Source organism: Urocampus carinirostris, chromosome 14 (assembly GCF_059441175.1).
Source record: "Urocampus carinirostris isolate Australia breed hairy pipefish chromosome 14, RoL_Ucar_1.0, whole genome shotgun sequence".
Taxonomy (NCBI): Eukaryota; Metazoa; Chordata; class Actinopteri; order Syngnathiformes; family Syngnathidae; genus Urocampus; species Urocampus carinirostris.
This window is the reverse complement of record NC_142362.1, coordinates 30,841,950-30,863,752: the sequence shown is the minus strand read 5'-3', so window position 1 is coordinate 30,863,752 and position 21,803 is coordinate 30,841,950. Positions and strand designations below refer to the sequence as shown.

The window sequence follows — 21,803 nt, the reverse complement described above, 5'->3', positions numbered from 1 at the left end:
ACGTGTAAAGCAGTATTGTTGGTGAGTGTAATGCAAAATTAATTTTGAAAATAAAAATACCATAATTTAGCATATCTTTCTGTCAAACTATATACCGAAGCCACATCCCCATAGTGGGATGTAGCTGGAGTCAAGAAAACACTCACATTCACCAAACATGTATTCCCCTTCGCTCTACCCAACATGACAAGGAACAGTAAGCCCACAGCACAACCCTTTCTTTTGTGCCATGCAACCCTTTCTTTAGCAGAAAGGCCGTACAGCATACACTGGTTTACCCCGTCTGCATCATATGCGTCGATATCAGTCATTCTTAACTATCCTCCGCAAATTTGGTATGTTTACTGTGAATTCTGTGCTTTCATTTGCTCCATTTATATTTGGTTGGTTTATTGTTCCTCTCCTACTGTTTGCTACAAGTGACACACAACCAATCTGATTTGACTATTTTATTTTATTGATTTAAATTTGGCTTGGATGCAAGTATAAACAAAAGGGAGAATTTCTCCATGAGGAAAAATTTAGCGCCCTCATACTCTGTGCTTAAAAAGGTGCCACTATAAGTGTAGTTAGTTGTGCTTTGTAAGTAAATACAGACATTCCCAACTTTAAGATTGCGTTGCTGGTGGGCCGAGGGTTACACGTGCCAACATGAATAAATCAGGAGCAATGTTCCCTCTAATTTTTCATGTGTCTGGGAAAACACACACACTCCCTGAGGTCTCTGAGAAACATCGTGAGCAACATCAGGAGTGCAACACTGCAATGCCATGATTAGCTACCTAGTGCATCTATCATTGGCTGAACCCCTGCCACACACCAAGCTCTGATGCTATTTTATTTTTTGCACTGTATAGATTTTCTTGTACACAGATATCTGGGACCACTGCGCAATAGGACACAACACCGGAGAACATTATAGTTAAGGATTTGCATTTGACACGTAGTGGATTAATGCATGAACACACCATGTAGGAGAACAGTTGAATTACAAAATAATATTAGTAACATGTTTTAGTACTTGTGACTGAGAAAATGAATTGGGTTCAAGGAACAGGTTTCAGTCAGAACCCTGGCTATTGCAAACTAATGCAAAAAACGTCTTTAGATTTTCACTAAACTGCATCACTTCCCTAGTGGAACGTAGGTGAATTTTCACCCAAACATTGTGCTCATCCAGGCGACGCCCCATTGGAGTCCAGCTGTTCGCCATTGATCCCTCTGTTTTCTGATGCACTGGCCTGGAATGTGATGTTATTTCATTACCCGGGCTGAAGCGTCAAGTTCGCTTTCCTCCCGGGGGGCACGAGGACAGTCGCTTGGGTGCAGTCAAAAGGGGCCTGACAAGAAAGGAAAAGCCAGAATAAAAGAAAGAGCGTTATAAAACGGCAGAAAAGGTTTCAGAGTGAGGGTGTTAGGGGGTGGGTGGGCTGTCAATGCTTTGACGTGAAACGCTCGGAAGGAATAGAGGATACCCGTCGGCAACGATGAACACGGATGACAACGGACTCGGCATCTTTACTGTGATTCAGTGAGTAGGCCCCTGGTGGCCCTTGTGGTGTCTCGTGATGTAACTTAGTCACTCGTGCACACTCGTCGCTTTCTATTAACACTTCCTTTGTGATAGTTTACAGGTAGCACGTCCCATGTTTGCGGGTCAATGGCGAACCATGTCTTGAATACATTAAAAACAGTAATACATTATCACTTTTTTTAAACTCCAGGTAACCTTGTTAGGCTTCCTTGTAAATCACAATATTGTTTTTTCTATATTTGGTGTGGGCGTTTGGGCCTGTTTTTCTGCAAGTATCCTCCTCAATTTCAATTTAAAACAAAGGGTAAAATGACTCTTAAAAGAATTATACAAATAAATGAAAGATTCTTGTGTTATCAATTACTTTGGGCAATTATAACACATCTGATTTTCTTTTTTCATTTTAATATTTTAAGAAGAAAAAGTAATATACATCCATCCATCCATTATCTGCACCGCTTATCCTCAGTAGGGTCGCGGGGGTGCTGGAGCCCATCCCAGCTATTTTCGGGCAGTGGGCAGGGGACACCCTGAACTGGTTGCCAGCCAGTCGCAGGGCACACAGAGACATACTCTCACTCGTTCATTCACATCTAGGGACAATTTGGATTGGCCAATTAACCTGACATGGATGGAGGAAACCCACGCAAGCACGGGGAGAACATGCAGACTCCACACAGGAAGGTTCAATCTCATGACCTCAGAACTGTGCCACACTCGCGCTAACCACTGCTTCATCTTGCTGCCCACTAATATATATGCATATATAAATTATATTTACTCAAGAAAAAGGCTAACACTCATTTTACAATACAAATATCAAATGAAAATCACAGAAGATATACCAAAAAAGACCAAAAAAACACAGCCAAGACGGACCAAGAACTTGTTCCCAAACATATGACAAAACGAGAGTAAAATTCTGTGGGTGGAATAATTCTCAAGTGTATCCAAGTATAACATATTATTTGTAATTGATGCACATTAATGTATGTCCAGTTCATATTTGGTTATACAGTAGCTAACCGAACCTAACAATACAAATGTAACAATTTCTATTCGAGTATTTTATAATGAAGTGATTTTTTTTTTTAATCGAGTTTGTTGAAGGGCAGCACGGCGGCGCAGTGGTTAGCGCTTGTGCGGCACAATTCTTAGGTCTAGGGAATCTCCTGTGTGGGTTCAAATCCAGCTACCGGACTTACTGTGCGGGGTTTGTATGTTCTCCCCGTGCTTGCGTGGGTTTCCTCCGGGCACTCCGGTTTCCTCCCACATTCCAAATACATGCTATTCAAGTGGATTGGCCGGTCCAAATTGTCCCTAGGTGTGAATGAGCGAGCGAGTTGTCTGTCCCTGTGTGCCCTGTGATTGGCTGGCAACCAGTTCAGGGTGTCCCCTGCCCACTGCCCGATGATTCCTGGGATGAGCTCCAGCACCCCTGCGACCCTACTGAGGATAAGCGGTGCAGCTAATGAGATGAGATGAGTTTGTTGGAATCAACTTTCCAGACAAAATCAAGAAGCCTTGACACAATAAACAAATGTATGTTGGTTTTGTGCACATTTAAATTCCAAAATGTCATTTAAAATGACAAAAGAAGTTGCATGATTTGCATGTCTAATGTCTTAGTTAAATATTTTTAGGCATGCAGATTTTTATCGAGTGCTTTACTGAGCCTCTTTGACTTTGTATTCTGTCACTAAAATAGACCTCTCAAAAGTAAATATGTCAGATAATTTTGCCTACAATTATTCTGTTTTAATTTCAAATGTTTTTACTTGTTTTTCTAGTCACTCACTCACTCACTCACTCACTCACTCACTCACTCACTCACTCACTCACATAGATCATTTTCTTTATTATTTATTCTTTAGTGAGTAGTTAATAGAGTGTGAACATCAAAATACAAGAAACATATTTGTACTTTATTCAACTTTATTAAAAACAATAAAATAAGTAGTGCTATTTGAAGTATAATATTCCTATTTTTAGTGTAACTTTCACGTTTCTTGTAACATTCTTTTCTATATTGTAACATATTTTCATGTAAAATAAGACATCTGTTTTATGTGTTTATTTTTTATTTTTGCAGAAAAGCAAGAAAAAAAAACTATTATAAATTCTATTTGTTATTAAGTAACAAACTAATTTTGATTATATATTGAATTATATTTCTCCTATTCCAAGTAAATGTTTCGTATCTTACTATAATTTTGATGTTTTTATCTTTTTATTTATTCCCTTCATTTTATTGTTTCTTTTATTTATTATATCATGTCAGCAAAATAAAACCTAGACTCTAAGTACGTATTTTTAAACAGAACAACAGCTATTTTATTCATTTATTTATTTGTTGTATTATTTGGTTTTACTGTTTTTTAACTTAATAAAATGGTAGAATAAGCTAAATTATCTGCTCATGGGGTAGCACTTGTATAGATTTACCGGGTACTATCCATCTATTTATTGTATTTCCTTTTACTTTTTCTAAAGGTAGAATAAAAAGGAAAAGAAAATTAACACTCAGGCTGTGAGGTCTTCAATCGTAAAATATGCTAAATTATTTTCGAATGGGGTAACACTGTGCTCATTTATTTATCTGTCCACTTATTTGTTTGTTGATCTGTTTATTTATTTATTGCATTGTTTTATTTCTTTCTAAAAAAACAAGAACAACACTAGGCATTTCAAATTATTATGTTTAATAAAATAGTAAAATAACAAAAATCCGCTGCTAACGAGGTTACACTTTATGTATTTATTCATCTATTTATTTTATGGGGTTTATTTTCGAACAAAATGAAAAAACTAACACTCTGGTCTAAGCTAAATTTTCTGCTACTGGGGTCACAATTTATGTACGTTTTTATCTATTTAATGATGTATTCATTTATTTGTTGATGGGATAATTGAATTGTGTTGTTAAGATTTTCAGATATATTGGAAAAAAAGCACTCCCTACTGAGAAACATTGCTTTATTCCATCTATTATGATGATAACATTATTATTACCATCATCATTATCGGATGATGAGTATGCCAAACGGAGCCTGTTTGGCTTCAAATAAAACAGAGTAGACGCAGAAGGGAGTTCACGTTTAGGGCTTTGTAGATAAAAGGAGAGAACAGACTTCTTTAGTCAAGTCACAGATTGCATCCTGAGGCTACAATGTTCGTGTTTTGCATGGTTAACGTGCAAAATGTAGTGCTTGAAATCTTTCGTTTCACTAAAAACAATATGCATCGTGCCCGTCACTCGCAAAAAAGGATCAAGCTTGTCTGACAGGTGCAACCTCATTGAAATCACTAGTATGTGCAATGTAAAAGCAGACTGAGAGGAAATTACTTCTCATCTGGCAACCACTTCATTGCTGCTATCTAAGCAATTTCATCCAATGAATACATCAGCTAAAATGAGCATCAAATTGAATATGCTTCGCGCTGGGTGGTGCACAAATGTAAAAAAATACCCACTTTTCAGTCAGTTTAGTCAAAAATGTGCAAAAACAAATGTAGTGCCTTCAACCTTTCAATCTCAATGATTGAAAATAGAGGATTGACGTATATTGTTGAAACTTTTTTGGATCTTGACTAGGTGCTTTTATCTTTTACCATAGAACTGTTACGAATTGTAAACAAACATGGTTGTACACCTTTTTCATGGCCCAGATCGAGCACTTTTAAACTAGGAAAAGCTCTTTGGTTACCTTAATCAGGGCTGTCTTAGTAGCGTGCTTAGCCCTGAATCCTGATTGCATGGATTCAAAAAGATTGTTCTCGGATATAAAATCATTCAGCTGCTGTGCCACGACTTTTTCAAGTACTTTAGAAAGAAACGGTATGTTTGACACAGGTCTCCATTCGGGCCTCGGTGCTGTGGAATGCTCTTCCCCCTGAGATTCGATCTGCAACCTCAGTGGAAATGTTTAAATCTAAGCTTAAAACACACTTCTATTCTATAGACTATGAATAACCTATATTTTATGTTGATAATATCTGTGTTTTATTTGCTCTCATGTAGGTTTTAGATTAGGGGATTGTGTTTTAATAGTTTGTAGTCTGTAATAGTCTTTGATCTGTGCCACCCTTTAAGACTCTTTGTGATTAAGGGCTATACAAATAAACATGACTTAACCTGACTTTTAAAGCCAGTTTTTCAATTACCATTAAAAGAGGAAACCCAGTGCAAATCATGTGTTTTGCAGATCCAGAAATATATCAAAGATTTACATATGCAATTTTTAATCTCGCATGTGCATTTAATGAGACGTTGATTTTTAGATTGTGAATAGAAGGTAAAAATATCTGTCAATCTGAACAATATTTGTGTAAATAGTTTTAAAACAAAGCTACCCCCATGCAGGTGTCAGGTAAAATGACAGTAATATATAAGTTACGTTTTCAGTTGCAGGAAGTTTAGTCCATTATAATTTACCACTGAAAAACACTACATTTGATTGCATTGCCCATAATTGATATGTAATCCTTGCGCTAATACATATTTTATAGTGCCCTGTTTAGGTGTAGCCACATCAGCATGCAAAATAATACCAACTCCCATTGATTACAAGAGAGCATCATTTTTTAGCAGACTTGGTGTGAATCATGGTAACAATTTGAGCATTAACAAGCACTTCACCCAAAATTCAAGCACTTTTCAATCATTGAAAACATAACATTGAAAGTAAAGTATTTTTAAGGATTTCAATTACCCGTACAAACCCTGATCAAACCAACAACCTGTACAAGTATAACAACAATTGAATCAAATATTAAACTACAATGGCTGTGCACCATTAAAGCATCACCCAAATTGATACGCAAAAGCATTTTTGGGTGGCATTTCCCTTTTTGCCAAATGACAATGGAAAACCCAAAGAGGAACATTCAGTCCAGATAGAAAGAAAATCCTAAAATGGGTGTACAGAACGCCCAAATCAAGCAAGGGCGCGACTGGGCTTGGGTGTTTCTTTTCAGAATTTTAACCTGTGGAGTTGCCAACCTGATTCCTTGTAAAATTCCGTGATCCAGGCCAAACTTGTTCAGATCTGAGAGAGTAAAATGTCTTTTTGTGAGACCCCAAATGACAAAGTCCATAGTCATCTTTTTAGGGCAGTTTTCACATCATAACTGACTACCTGTAATAAATTGTGTTGATGTTTAATGTTGTTCAGGCCTTGGAGAGTGGAATGGCTTTTTGGGAAAAGAGTCGGTAAAATCACATGTGCTAAATTTACTTTTTTGGGGCTTTTTTTTTCTTTTTTACGTATGAGTAAACCCATCCAACTTGTTTCGAAATTAATGTTTTTCTGCTCCTTAAATAAGGCAATGTCTTTCTGGAAAAACTCCTGAGCAAGCAAAGCCTAAAGTGGCAAGTCGGTTTTCTGGGGGGCATTTTTACCTCTAGAGTGACCTCCCTGATTGCTTGTAAAATACTGTGATCCTGGTTTGGGTGGGTAAAATGGCTCTCTGGGAAAGCTTCTGAGTCAGCAAAACCAAAAATGCCAAGTCAGCTTTTTGACAGTGTTCGGTTGCGCTACAAAATACAGCGACATCTAATGGTCAAAAAATATATACTGTCCCTTTACAGTTAGAAGTTATTCAAGTAGATACTTAAAGTAGCTATTTCTTGCTTTTGGAGATGTATTGTTATCCGGCAGTGGGGTCTTGTAAAACGTAACCAGTGTGGGTGTTTTAAAACGTTCCAAAATGGTGGCGATTTGCTGTTTGTTAGGTTATAGTGTACGAGTGTACAAAATCAAAAAGGTTACAAGTTTTATCGTGCAGATCCGCTTCAACATTTTCCTAAAATGCCGCCTGACCTCTATTTTCGGCACTTTTCTCATTAGCTTGAGGCCTGCAAGCTCGGCCGAGCAAACACAACTGTCCGGAATACGCAGAGTCTCTCAAAAGCTAGCGTCAAAAGCCATTCATGTTATATTTAGAGAATACAGATTTTTTTGTCCCTCAAAAATCCAAGACATGGTTTCAAACCAAAAAAAAGTGGGCTTCATCTGACCGTGGGTCATAGAAATAACATTTTTTAAAAGGCACATCAGCCTTACATGATGTGTCATTTGAACAGAGCTTGCCTCCTAACTTGAGTGACCAATCACCCTCCAGCACACACTGCTTTTTGGTAGTTATTTCAATTAGTCATCCGTTACTATCTGGAATATGCATTGATTTGTACTATTCTTTTGCTTAGCATCCAACATAGATTTGCTCTAATTACACAGCAGGGAGAAATATTTTAGGGCTTGCTTTTATGATACTGCCCTGCCTTTTTAAATGAAAGCGCTTGTGAGCAAGAGCGATGCAAGTTTTGCTGCCGTTTTTTCGGCAAACCTAAAGCTGTTATCTAATATAGGAAATGGCAAACTACTGCCTGTGGGCTACATACCAGGCTTTTTAATCCGGCCAGTTGGACAAAATGTTTGTTTAAAAGGTACTACAAATAGAAAATCTTGTTCTTTTGTTGCATCTCTTGCCCCAAATGTTTCTTCTTGTATGTATTTTAATTATCAGGATATTTATTAAATGTTTTGCCAAAGAACAAACCTTTGCATTTGACTTTTTAACGTTGATAATAAAGATACATGTTATGTTGGAAGGCAGGATACAAGAAGGGGGCACAAGCAGGAATTTGAGAATTTTCAATTGGAGAAAGGGGTTGAACACAAAGCGCTCCGAAGGAGGAAGGACAAAGTCAAAAACAGAAAGACACAGTCCAAAAATAGGTGGCTGGTAAAAAGGCATAGTCTTACAAAAGTTCAGCTTGACTGGTGAGTGAAGTGCGGGAATCTCCACTGTTCAAACCAGACGATCTGACACGGAAATGTTTGTTCTCGCTTCTTTAAATTGAGAGCATAATGAGCACCCCATGTGCTCAAACGCAATCTAAACACTATGACGCCCTCTATCTGGTGTAAACAAGCTGAACCCTCACATTAAGCACTTAAAAGGTGGCATAATACTTTACTTTGTTTTGCCGGGGTATCAAAACCAATTTGATGAAATGGTCTATTGATAAACAAATGTAACATTAAATTGTATATGTACATATACTTGTCTGCATTTATATGCATTTATAAACACATATTAGAAAAATATAATATGTTTTTTCGTCATGCTTACCAAATTTTTCAAATAATTTAGGCCCGCAACTCAGAAAGTTTGCCTACTTATAATAATGGCATGCAGTTATACTGATGAAACTCATAACTGGAAAGTTACAAGACAAAAGAGTAACCATAACCTTGGTTGTCTTTTCATAATTTAATTTAAGAAAATAACACTAATTCTAATAATAATAATTATTAAAAATAATTATAATAATTATAATAGTTATAATAATAAAGTATTATATTTCTTCTTACAGGCAAGATAAGGTAACTAAGAAACTGTTAGTTTCTTATTCCGGCTTGTTGCTTGATGGTGGGAGACCTGATGATCATCTGCATAGTCATGAAAATAAATGCCATGTGTTTTTTAAATTGGAGCAGGTTGTCAAAATTTTAAAAAGAAAAAAAGTACGTTGAAAAATCGATATTACAGCAAAGTTAATCTCTCAATCACACAACCACTAAGGCCTATTATTTGGCACCGGCTGGTAGTAAAAATACTTAATTATTTGAAAAATAATATCGATTTAAATAATAAGCAATAAAACATGAACTATTTTATAAACCTGCATTTTTTTAAGTATTCAAAGGTCGCGACATTTGTATATATTTCACATAACGTGAGCCTCACCTAGAAGGAGCTGACATAATTTTTAGACATCTTGCTGCTACTGGTACTTGAAGAAAACAAAAAACATGCGAAAAGCTTCGTCAAGAAAAATATGAATTGAACACTTGTGCTTTATGGCCTCTCCGTAGTTGATATTCTATGTTGTGCTTTTTGGATCGCGCATCACAATGAAGCCACATCTAGTGGTCAAATAATACACACAGTCCCTTTATATGCATGTGGTTATGGCTCATTTAAACATTTTGGAATTGGTCTCTATGGGAAACGGGAATGTAGGTGTGTAATTTTCAAAGTCAAAGTAATGAAGTTGATGATGTCAATGGAGATTTTGACGTACACTGTATTTTCTCAAAAAATCAGTATATCGAATTATCCCGAACATCCTCTGGTGAAGTCAATGCCAACCTAGAGCATTGTGATAAACAATAATGAATCTTTTCTATAGCAGTGCAGAAGAAGGATGACAAGTTGGTGTTAGCACAGAAGTTGTTTGCTTTTCATAAATGTCATAAAAGGCTCCGATAGTCACTGCTGTGTGCCGCTATATACTGAGTCAGCTTGGTTCGACTCCGTGTTTTTCAAAATGTATTTACTTATTTATTGCTTGGTTGAACTCAATGGACTCTATGCTGGCAAGTTCGTGGCAAAACTTTTCTTTCAAGGCTTTCTGTGTTTTCCACAGTTTCAAATAGGAAAAATAGTCGTATCACATAGCTCAATGGTGGAGTAAGTTTAAGCTTTTTTTGTAGATAGGCATTAAGTAATATAAAAGTTGAAATATTTAGTGTCAAAATCCATGCATGTTTACATGTTCAAAATGTTTAGGAAGAAGTGCACTTAGCTTCCAGAGCCAAATATACCAAAAAGTCACTCAAATCGAAGGTAAATATCATTAGTCTAAACCAGGGGTGGCGAACATGTGGCTCTAGAGCCGCATGCGGCTCTTGGCCAATCAGAATGCCGCTCTTTCCCTTATCATATTTTCTATATACTGTGGCTCTTTGCCTCGTTTCATGTTTAGTTTGTTTCCCCTCTTAAAACACACTTGAATCCATCATGGTTAATAACAAATAATAAATAATATTTGGAAATTCATTTGGCAGATTTGTTGTTTTTATGCTGCTCCGGACACATAACTGACTTCCAATCATCTGCGTAGGTTATGTCTAATGCTTGGAAATTAAGTAAATATTTTATGAGCGTGCAGACTGTTACCCTCATGGTCAAAATGCAAAGCAAAACGGAAATAGTGTTATCTGTTACGTGTGTTATGGGATATAACATGTTTTTAATTGTGTGTGTTTGTGTGTGTCTGTCTGTCATGGCAGGTCAGTGCTTGGTTTGGCTCTTTGACTCTCACAGTTAAAAATGTTGGCTTTGTGTCAAATGTGTTCACCACCCCTGGTCTAAACAATTTGAGGGTTTTGGATCAATGTTAAAGTCCTGATCCAAGAACACCAGGTCTTTAATAACACCTGAGATATGAACCGTTTTTCCCAGTCACCGCTTTTTTTGATAGTGTGGTCAGGGTGCGACTTGATATTTCGGTGAGACTTATAAGTGAAATTATTAACACAATTATTTGTGGCAGGGAAATTTGCCGTACTGTATACTGTCATCTGATTGCCAGACAAGGGCAGATCAGATACAGAAAGTCAAAATGACTGATAACATTCTTAATTCATCTGAACACTTCTGGTTTTGGAATTTAACAATAAGTTCAAAAAAACAGGTTTAGAATTGAGTGTGGATCGAAGATTTATGATGATCATAAACATTAAAGGCTTCAAAGATTGATCTGTCGGGAATACCGATCTATTTATGAAGGTAATTTTTTCATGATGTAAACAATATTTAGAAAGCTTAAGCTTGGCAAATGCTTTTAGCAAGATACTTTGTGTTTTGATGGGAATTATTTCTTGCAGTTTCTTCTTTTTAGTTGAGATGCAGAAAAAAACTTTCCAAGCCACATGAAGAAATATCCTTTTTGGATCACAGATGAGGCTATATGGTTCTTGGTGTTGTTTGACAGAAGTGCCCCATCCTCTGGATTTCACTCATAAAGCTCATTTCTCTCTTTTAGACAAAAATACCTTTTGTATCGAGAGTCTTAGTTTTTTTGTGTTGTTCTTTACATCAGGATCCCTCCATTCCCGTGATGGATTTCAGCATCTATTAAATTTTAGAATGACTCACAACTGCACAGCCAATGCAGAATAAGGGAAACACAACGACATGCAAGTCAACCCTTAGCCCGTAAACTGGAGACAAATTAAAATGTGAAGTCAACCATATGAGGGAGATGCTATAGAAAAGAAAGCAAAGTCGTATATAATGTCTTGAACGCCTCTAGCTGTGCATTGATGGCAGGTTAGGTAAAAGCAATTCCAAACTACAGGCCCCCAGGTAGTCGCATCCACACTTTACTTTAATTTTCACATTACTCTGTGGAATAAGATGTTTTTTTTTCCAGTCCCTTGTTACAGCATGTTCCCCACTATATGACATTGTCAGTAAATGATTTCGTGTGCCCAAACACTTACTTATGCGAATCACGTGCTTCATGTCTCTAAGATGCTTGTCTGCTATTGGTCGATGTAATAAAAGATGATGGACTACCATTGGTCTGCGTTAAGGAATCCTGGCAAATCTCCTTCCCAACATACATCTTTCTCTCTTCATTCAGTTAAAAATATTGTGTACTTTGTAAAGACTTGCGAGTCAGCAATTCAATTATGTATATTTTGTTCAGTATTTAAAAGCTATGTCCCAAGACTTGCAGTGATGCCAAAGTTAGAAGCAAATACACGATTACCATAAAAATGAAGCTTGAGTTAATCAATAAATATGTCAAAGGCATCGCTGCCTTTGTTAAGGAATATTGCCGTAACCAATCGATGATCGGGACAATTATCAAGAATAAGGAGGTGATTAAAGCAAACTGTTGCTTTAAAGCCATGACAATTCTTGCAAATGGTAGTTTTAGAATCAGTCTTAATTTCGAAACACTGTATTCATCTAGTAACTCTACCATACCATCTCAAGTCTTGTAACATGAAAGGTTCTGTAAATAAAATGTTGTTTTTTCTTCATTTAAATGTATTTATATATTTGTAATGTTGTCTAATCATATACATCGCTTTTGCATAGAAGTAGTACTGGGAGCATTGAACGCATTTATTACCATCAAAAGATAACAAAACAAAATATTATTTCAAATGACTTAATTAACACGGGCATAGCTGTGAGCAGGTCTGTGGGCCAAAATTCGATAATTTAACAAGATGATAGTAAAACAAATAAAAACAGCAAACAGCAAAATAAAAGTTAAACAAAAATAGGAAAATGAAATTCTGAAATAAATCATGAAAAACATAGGAAATTAATACAGATACATAAATATATACTGTAAAAACCATTACATAATAATCAATAAAAATACTATCTATCTATCTATCTATCTATCTATCTACCCTGGTCATATCCCTCGAGAGGGGTGACTGACAGCAAGACAAACACATACAAAAACAAAGAAAATAAAGAGAGAAAAAGGAGCGAAAAACACAAAAATTTTTGGACCATGGCCAACCCAAAGGCCCAAACACCCAAACAAATTAAGCACCTCGGCACTCAGGTTGGTCATGCTTTCCTCCCTCCAGATGAAACGGGACACAGGAAAGCGGCCGTGTCACTCGGGTGAGGGTGACTCAACACACTCTTCTGTTCAACAGCAGGGCCTGGCAGCTTTTACTGGTTTACCCCTGCCGCATCATACGGGTGCCCTGCCCATCCCGTAGAACACGTCTAAACATCCCACTATGCTTTTACAACACCTCTCCACTCATTCCTATCACCAACAAGAGCTCTAGCTTCCACTAGATTTAGACCTCTTTCCTGCCGTGCACTCATAACACCATCCATCCATAAATAAATAAATATATATAATTCACTCAACTTGAGCAGCAGGCGGTGCAGTGGTTAGCGCATGTGCGGCACAGTTCTGAGGTAATGAGATCGAACCTTCCTGTGTGGAATTTGCTTGCTCTCCCTGTGCTTGCGTGGGTTTCTTCCGGGCACTCCGGTTTCCTCCCACATTCCCAAAACATGCATGTCAGTTTAATTGGCCGGTTCAAATTGTCCCTAGGTGTGAAATAGCGAGTGAGTTATCTGTCTCTGTGTGCCCTGTGACTGGCTGGCAACCAGTTCAGGTGTCCCCTTCCCACTGCCCACTGCCCAAAGATAGCTGGGATGGGCTCCAGCACCCCCCCCCCCCCCCCCCCCCCGACCCTACTGAGGATAAGCGGTGCAGATAATTAATGAATGAATTCATTCAACTGTCAAAATAAACCCGCTAACACATTCTATGTCAAACATAGACATCTTTTTTCCCTATTGCTTGTGAGTAAATGCGTTGTGTTTAGAAAAGGTCCCTTGTTATCCCTTATTATAATACATAGAATAGGTTACTAATGTAGGCTGAATAATACATAAGACTGGAAAAAAAGCTAAAATATGGCGTTGACATTTTTTCACTGATCCAGCCCTCCATAAAACAGAAAGTCTGGATCCGGCCTCAGAGCCAAACTGAGTTAGACATCTCTGCGTTTTTTTAGGTTCTGCCCATTCATGCAAGTCAATATCTAGAAAGGGATGATTGCCACCCCTTATATTTACAATTGTCCTTCCTTTCTCACCTAGAGGTAAGGTCTAAACCCGAGCACGACGTGAATTTCAAGTGGGGGGAGGAGTTTCCCATAATCTATCCACCTCCTCCCGCGTCCTCACAAATAAGATATGACATTTCTGGTTTGATATGGGCTTGGTCACTCAAATGAAGTCAGTTGGTCAGGCTCGGTCTGTATTGGGCTTAAATATCCACTGGCCTGAAGCCGGAATATCTTTAGGCCCGATCGTAGCTCAATTCTCACCTATCCACACTCCCTCCTTTGATTATTTTTTTCTCTCCAAATGGTGCCAAAAAAAAAGATCCAAAAGTGTTTGGTGGCCTTTTGTGTGACAGAACGGAAACGTGAACACGTTTGAAAGGTCAATTTCATGAATGCGGACTCCAGTTATCATGTGCAGCTGTGAGCTCAGTTGGAGATGTCAGGGACTGGTTTGTTTGGTGGGCGGGGGTTACATTAGGTCCATGCACTCTCTCCAGCTGTTGCATTTTCAAGCAACGAAATCCTTGCACACCAGCACACCAGCTTCCCACTTTCCCTTCTCATTCATGGCTGTGCAGCTGATTGATGACACCATCCCTGAGGGACTTTTACATCCTTTAGATGGAATCATCGTGGCTCCTATGTGCACCACTTCACATTCCTACGTCCCTGATCCTCACTTGTCCCCCCCTCCCATCCATCCTCCCTTGCTTCCTATCTTTTTCTCTTTCTCTCCTGCTCTCTCTCTCTCTCTCTCTCTCTCTCTCTCTCTCTCTCTCTCTCTCTCTCTCTCTCTCTCTCTCCCTTGCTTCCCTCCAAAGCCGTTGTTCCGGAGCAGCTCCCGCACATAATTCCGCCGCGATGGAAATTAAATGAAGGTGGCTTAACACAGGCATGCTTTGAAGGATGCAAGCGGCGGGGGGAAGCTCTTTACACACTGCCAGATCCTTTTCCATGCGCTGTAGTGGATTTGCTAGGCGAGGACACAGCAATCACTCAGCCATGCACATGCCTAGACAACAGGAATAATCTCTCCACCCGACTTGTGGAAGCTCCACTTTTTTCCCTCTTTTCTATTCCGTGAATTATTTATTCCTCCGCTGTCAAAGTTGGTGTTTGGACAATGGAGCAGGAGTGAAGCAACCTTGATATGGACGTGTTCAGCTTTGTGAAGATGCCAAAGCTGTCAGGGTGAGTCTGGTGATGCTGATGCTGCATGCGCCTGTTACTAGGTGCGAGGCGGGAACACCGGCGTCATTTTAAACGAGCATGTGTTAATCATAAAACCAAAAGAACAAGTTGTTATGGTTGCTCAAAGGGAAAAAAGTGGAATCGCAGTGAGCCATAAATAATGAGTGGGGGCGGTTGCAAGAGATGATACAGTTCAGGTAGCATTGCAAGTTAATACATGTTCATTTTAACCTAGTTTCGAATGTCCTGAGCCCATTTTGAGTTCAAGTTGAAGTGTGTTGTGCTACTTTGAACAGGTACTGTATTTTCCGGACTATAGAGCGCATCTGGTTTGTAAAGGAAAAAAACATTTTGTACTCACATTAGCTGCACAGGACTACAAGCAGCAGGTGCCCACATTGTGACATGCGACGTTTAAAAAGAAAGTAATACTTTAACTTTTCATTCCAAATATTATATGTACCATGACATTAACACAGCAGCAACAGGGACCTCAAAAGATGCTTTGTTAAAAAGGCCAGGTTGGCATTTGTTTGTGTAGTCAGAGCACACTCTGGTGGTCAATTTGTACTTGGTGTTTCATTTGTAACAGGCATGTTTCTGGCCACCTATAAATGTTTTTCAAGACATAGGCGAAAGAACGGACTGCCAAAGTTATTCATGACATGCTCCATTAGCATTAGCAAGGACTTGCCCATTTTAATCTATTTTTAGTAAATTTAACTATATTTCTTTACTAGGGCTATTTGGAGTTTATACGCTAACGCCTTACTCTATCCATAAATTGGACGGATCATTGCAAAAGCCGGAGGGTTTAACACCAAGTGGCTTATAGTCTGGAAGTAATGGTAGCAGATGGAAACAACACAAGGAGGTAGCAAAAACGTTTGAAGTTATATGTTAAAAATTCACAGAAGTTTAAACCATTACAACACACGTTTTGACTGTATAGAGAGAGTCCTTGGTTTGAGTAGAAAAAACTCAAAAAATATTCCCTATTTTAGGAAAACGTCTGTGCAGCATTTTAATTCCTTCCTGGTTTTAAATGTATAAACGCTTGATAATAAACACTGATTCCTTTTGATGAGTGTGCAAAAAATAGTCAAGTCAAGTCAAGTCACATTTATTTGTATAGCCCTTAATCAAAAGATGTCTCAAAGGACTGCACTGGATTACATTTACTTCATCGCCTGATCTTAAACCAACATGCGGGCAAGGAAAAACTCAAAACCTCGTGACGAAAAAAGAAACCTTGGGAAGGGGCCTCACAAGTGGTAAACCCCCTTTCCAGGATGACCAGGGTACAATAGATTTAGCATTGGGTAACAGTACACAAACATAGTGAACATCAATATAAGAGAACGATAGGTAACATGTTTAAACGCCTCAACCCTGTAACATAGTCCAAAAAGTCCATTACAGCAACAATGCAGTTTCCCATATTTTGCCTTTACATTGAGATTAATGTGTGCTGAAATCTAGCTGTTTCTTGTTCTACATTGAAAACAGGTGCCATTTTCTTCCGTGAAGGAGAATATCACCATCCATCCATCCATCCATTATCCGCACCGCTTATCCTCATTAGGGTCGCGGGGGTGCTGGAGCCCATCCCAACCATCTTCGGGCAGTGGGCCGGGGACACCCTGAACCGGTTGCTAGCCAGTCGCAGGGCACACAGGGACAGACAATTCGCTCGCTCATTCACAACTAAGGACAATTTTGACCGGCCAATTAACCTGAAATGCATGTTTTTGGAATGTGGGAGGAAACCGGAGTGCCCGGAGTAAACCCACGCAAGCACGGGGAGAACATGCAAACTCCGCAAAGGAAGGTTGGTAGCTGGATTTTAACCCATGACCTCAGAACTGTGCCGCAAATGCGCTAACCACCGCGCCGCCACGCTGCCCAGAATATCACCATATTCTTATTTATCAATTAAGCTCTTTTCTTAAATAGACTGACAACGTTGCGGTACACTCTAATGTTACCTATGACTAACAGAGGAATTTGGATTTCATGGCTAATGCAGTAACAGAACTCGGTTTTAAATTAAGGACTTCGTGCAGGATGTACATTTTTATTCCACTTCTAAAAACTTGCTTGAGTGACTCAACGACATGGCCTTGTCACGAACCTGAAACAGACACAGGATCAATAGCGCTCGTTTACTCAGTTTTATTAATAAAGAGGGAGAGTAGGGCTCGCTTCCACGATCCTATGGTTGACAGACAAGGGGATTAGGGGGCTGGAACCGCGGAAGTGGCACTTCCGTGTCAAGCGAGGATGATCGTAGATTTGCATGAATACTAGTCGTTAGCCGGGACGGGAGAGCAAGAGCGGTATCGAGTTTGGAAACAAGGTCGGCAACAGGTGTCAGGCAGGTAGCGGGGCAAAACAGGTCGGATGTCGGGATGGCCAAATCGGGTCCAGAAACCGGTCAGCAACAGGTATCAGGCAGAGGAAAACAGGGCAGGAAAAATGTCTGAAAGTGTGAGCTTGCCTAGCTGGGAGCATCGGTTCGCAATGATCTGACGGCTTCCTCTTGAAAGCAGGGGATTTAAAAAGAGCCGCTTAGCCAATCAGCTCTCAGGACTGTTGGCGCCAATTGGGCAGTCACAGGTGCCTTGAATCGGCAATCAAGACAGGCCTTTGTCCGCTTCAACAAATAGTCCAAAAAGTATCAAATTATTGCTACCCATTAAGTGATCCAGGACACAGTCTAGCATTTTCTTTCAAAGATTTCGATTCGTTTATATGAGAAAAATACACTGATCTGGTTTTATAGTACTCTGTGCAATAGTTTCACTTCATTTAAAATAAATGAGAATCTATTCTCAGTTATCTGGTTGAGTGAAGGGGCCTGACATTGAGAATTGGCCTTGGCTAAAATGTTAAAGTATGTGACATGAGTTTATGGAGCATACTTGTCCCTTTTCAAATAAACGAAACTTAAAACTTTATATGAAAAAAGTTATATGAAATAAACTGTTCAGTCAATAATGTTCATATTTAGAAGATTCTGTGGCACTATTTGTGCATCACTGATGCAACATCAATGTATTGTTACTTCCAAAGCTTTAATAGGTCTGAGCTTTTTATGGGGCAGCTGTTGAATAAAGAACATTCATATACACTTTGTAAATTTTAGATTTGTCATGTGCTTGTCTCTGTGGATGGATGGATGGATGGATGGATGGATGGATGGATGGATGGATGGATGGTTGGATAGATGGATGGATAGATGGATGGATGGATGGATAGATGGATGGATGAATGGATACAGTGTGAAAACGTCCAACTGGTATTGAAACTCTATTATGGTTCAGGCGACTACTCGGACTTGACTATTTGCACCTTCATTGATCTGGGAAAAAGGTGATCTTTGTTTAAAGGGACAGTGTTTAGTGTTTGATCACCAGATGTATCTTTATTGTTTACGGAGCGGCAGTAGCTCAGGAGGTAGAGCGCTCGTCTCGGGTTCAAGGGATCCTAGTTCGAATCCCGGCTCGTCCGTGTTACATGTCGAAGTGTCCTTGGGTAAGACACTAAACCCCTAATACCCCCAATAAGCAGGTTAGCGTCTTACATGGCTGCAATACAAGGCCGCTATTGGGAAATGTGGAGCACATTGTAAAGCGCTTTGGGAAGTCATTGACTTGAAAAGCGCTTTATAAATGCAGATCATTTCATTTCATTTCATTTCATTATTGTGTATGCAACTGAAAACGAGTCCTAAAAAGGACAAGAAAGAATATGATCGACGGGAGATTTAACTTGACCAAATCGCACAATTTATCCACTATTTATTTTGCTCAGCCTTTGGGGGGTTTTGGGGTACACATAGCAGCCTAGTTGAGGCTCATGTTATGTAAAATAAATGAACATTTTTCAACCTACGATTATTAAAAAGAAATCTATTGTTAGTGTATATTTTCTTATTAGTTAAATCAATTTCATTTTTCTTAAGTAAATGAAGCTCTATGTAGAGGGGGAAACAAGTATGTATGTCTATTTGCATGTATGTCTCATTACTAAATTATCAAATTATGTTGTGAATAAACATTATTACCAACAAACGTTGAACAAATTTCAATTAGACAACCTCATCTGTCAAATGTATTTTGGAATCAAGTATTTGTAATTTTATACAATGGCAAGAAATTAGCACTTTATTTTCTGGACTGTACCAAATCCAAAGGGAGCCTTCTCCGTTCCTAACAATACTTTTTGTGTTGTCAGAATTGTCCCCCTCTTTTAGCTCAGGTTTTTCAGTGATCCAGAAAATTAATTTTATTGTCAGAAAGACGTTAATGCAGGGAAAACTTCTCATTTTGTGTATCTTTCAAGTGCTCATTAAAATAGAATAGAATAAAATAAAATAAAATAAAATAAAATAAAATAAAATAAAATAAAATAAAATAAAATAGTATTTTTTGTCATTGATGACAACATAGAGAACATTGTTTTCAAGCAGATTGGACATGGCACTCCAGGATAAACACATATAAAAGACCAGAGAACCAAATCCATAGAGGTATTTCAGGATAAAGAGGCAAAAATATTATTATTATTATTATTGTTATTATTATTATTATTATTATTAGATATTTATCATGAACTTGTTTGGAGGTTGGGGGCATACAGTATTCTTACTTCCGACTGTGTGGGATTAAGGCTTGCTTTTTGCCCGTTTCGTGGAAGAACATGAGAATAGTCTGCACATAGACGCGCTTCAAAAAAATCGTTTGAAGGCATCAAAGCCGCTAGTCACAACTCCAGTGTGTGTTGTTTGGTTCCCTGTGGACTCTGGCATCACTGCACACTGCCAGCGCTAATAAGGGCCACAGAGAAACACTCTGCAATGGTGACATTTTTCTGTTTGTCTTATCTTTTGAACTGCAAGCTAGGATTGAAGTTAGTAGGAATCTTTTTAGCTCAGTTTAATGTAGAATTTAATCAGTATTTAATGATCAAAGGTCAAAAAATTGTTGCTGACCAGAACCGCAAAACATTGAACCCAGGTCACGGCAGTGAGAGCGCTGACACTTGAGCACTAAACCACTAGCGACGCAGATAAAAAAAGGCTTTGGATTTTGATATTTTGTTTCCAAAGTATTTTTACTGTGCCAGAGATGAATGTTGAAGAATGGAGAAAACAGAAAGTCGTCCTGAAAGATATAACAAACCCAATAAACCAAGGCGGGAAAAAAACTGGTGTATGATAAATCGGGCTTTGCGTTAACTTATATCTTTCGGGACCACTTTTAGGACTGTTTTCTCATTTCTCTTACATTCGTCTCCTCTGGCACCACGGGTTATATTGTGTAATAATGAGATTAAATCGAACGTACTGGGTTATAACTTGCACTTCCAAATTTCTGGCCAATTTGGGGTGCGCCTTCTCGTTCCAAAAATACGGAAGATTTATTTTAAATTTATTTCTTGTTGAATGATCCTTTTTAATAAACATAGGTGATATTTTCATCCTTTTTTGCTCGCTAAACGAAGTAGTAACCCACGTCACTACATGTAAATGAGGTCATTACATCATAGCATGAATGTTCCAGCTCTAGTGCAACATGAATGCCTCCGCGCCGCTTGTGTACTGTAAATCGCTGGCGCAAACAGCCATCGATTAGCTTAAATGTTTGTCAGTGCGCGTGTAGCATTAAAGCTCTGACGTTGACTGCACGATCTCAGTGGAGGACATGAGAAAGCAGAGGCAACTGGTTGATGGATGAGGTCTTAGGCAACCATTTAGGCTGTCCTGTCCTTTCCAGCTTGACGCTGTAGCCAGAGAAGAGCAAGGCAAGGAGCACTGCTGCATCTGTGACATCACAGGAAGAAACAATCCATAAATGCAGTGACGTAGAGGCTGAGATTGGTTGGGGGGGGTGTTTGGGGGGTGGAGGTTGTGAATGTTGTATAAAACAATAGTCCCCAACTTTTTCTGTACCACAGACTATAATCCTGCCGCAACGTCCTACCCTCTTAGGATGTCCTAGTGTAGGCTGACTGAATTTTATTTCCGTTTTAATGAAGTAAACCCGGCAACACTGGAACTCAGAATTATTGCAAACGATTACGTATGGTATAAGATGGTTAGCATGCATACATCCACTGCCTGTTAACAAAAAACATGCTAGAAAGCCACCAAAGAAAAAGTCAAGTCAAGTCAAGTCATCTTTATTTGTATAGCCCTAAATCACGAAGAGTCTCAAAGGGCTTCACAGATTATTACATTATATTACACAGACAATTTTTCAGCCGACGAGAAGAGTAGGTTATTCATTTGCTAAGGAGTAGAAGTGAGTTTTAAGTTTAGATTTAAACATTTCCACTGAGGTTGCAGATCGGATCTCAGGGGGAAGAGCATTCCACAGCACCGGTGCCCGGATGGAGAACGCTCTCGAACCAGCAGAACACTTCTTTGCTCTTGGGATCACCAGAAGACCGGCACTCTCAGATCGTAGGCTTCGGACCGGGACATAGGGGCAAATCAGATCTGAAAGACAAGAGGGAGCAAGTCCATGTATGATTTTGTACAATACTAAGAGAACCTTGAAGTCACATCTATGGCTAACTGGGAGCCAATGCAGGTTAGCCAAAATCGGTGTTATGTGATCATACTTTTTTGTCCTAGTTAAAAGCCTCGC

At 38.8% G+C, this 21,803-nt stretch overlaps 1 protein-coding gene across 2 annotated transcripts in view; it reads left to right on the top strand.

Annotated features, from left to right (window-relative positions):
- Positions 1-1,425: 1,425 nt before the first annotated feature.
- frmpd4 (FERM and PDZ domain containing 4) overlaps positions 1,426-21,803 on the top strand; it is an 82,003-nt gene continuing 61,625 nt past the window's right edge. The window contains exon 1 of one of the 2 annotated variants that reach the window (XM_088352739.1): positions 1,426-1,531. In XM_088352739.1, coding sequence (XP_088208865.1) covers positions 1,488-1,531 — 44 coding nt within the window. In that variant the 5' untranslated portion in view covers positions 1,426-1,487. Of the gene's footprint in view, positions 1,532-14,781; positions 15,148-21,803 lie in introns of those variants that run through there. The other variant, XM_088352740.1, reaches the window with a different exon arrangement.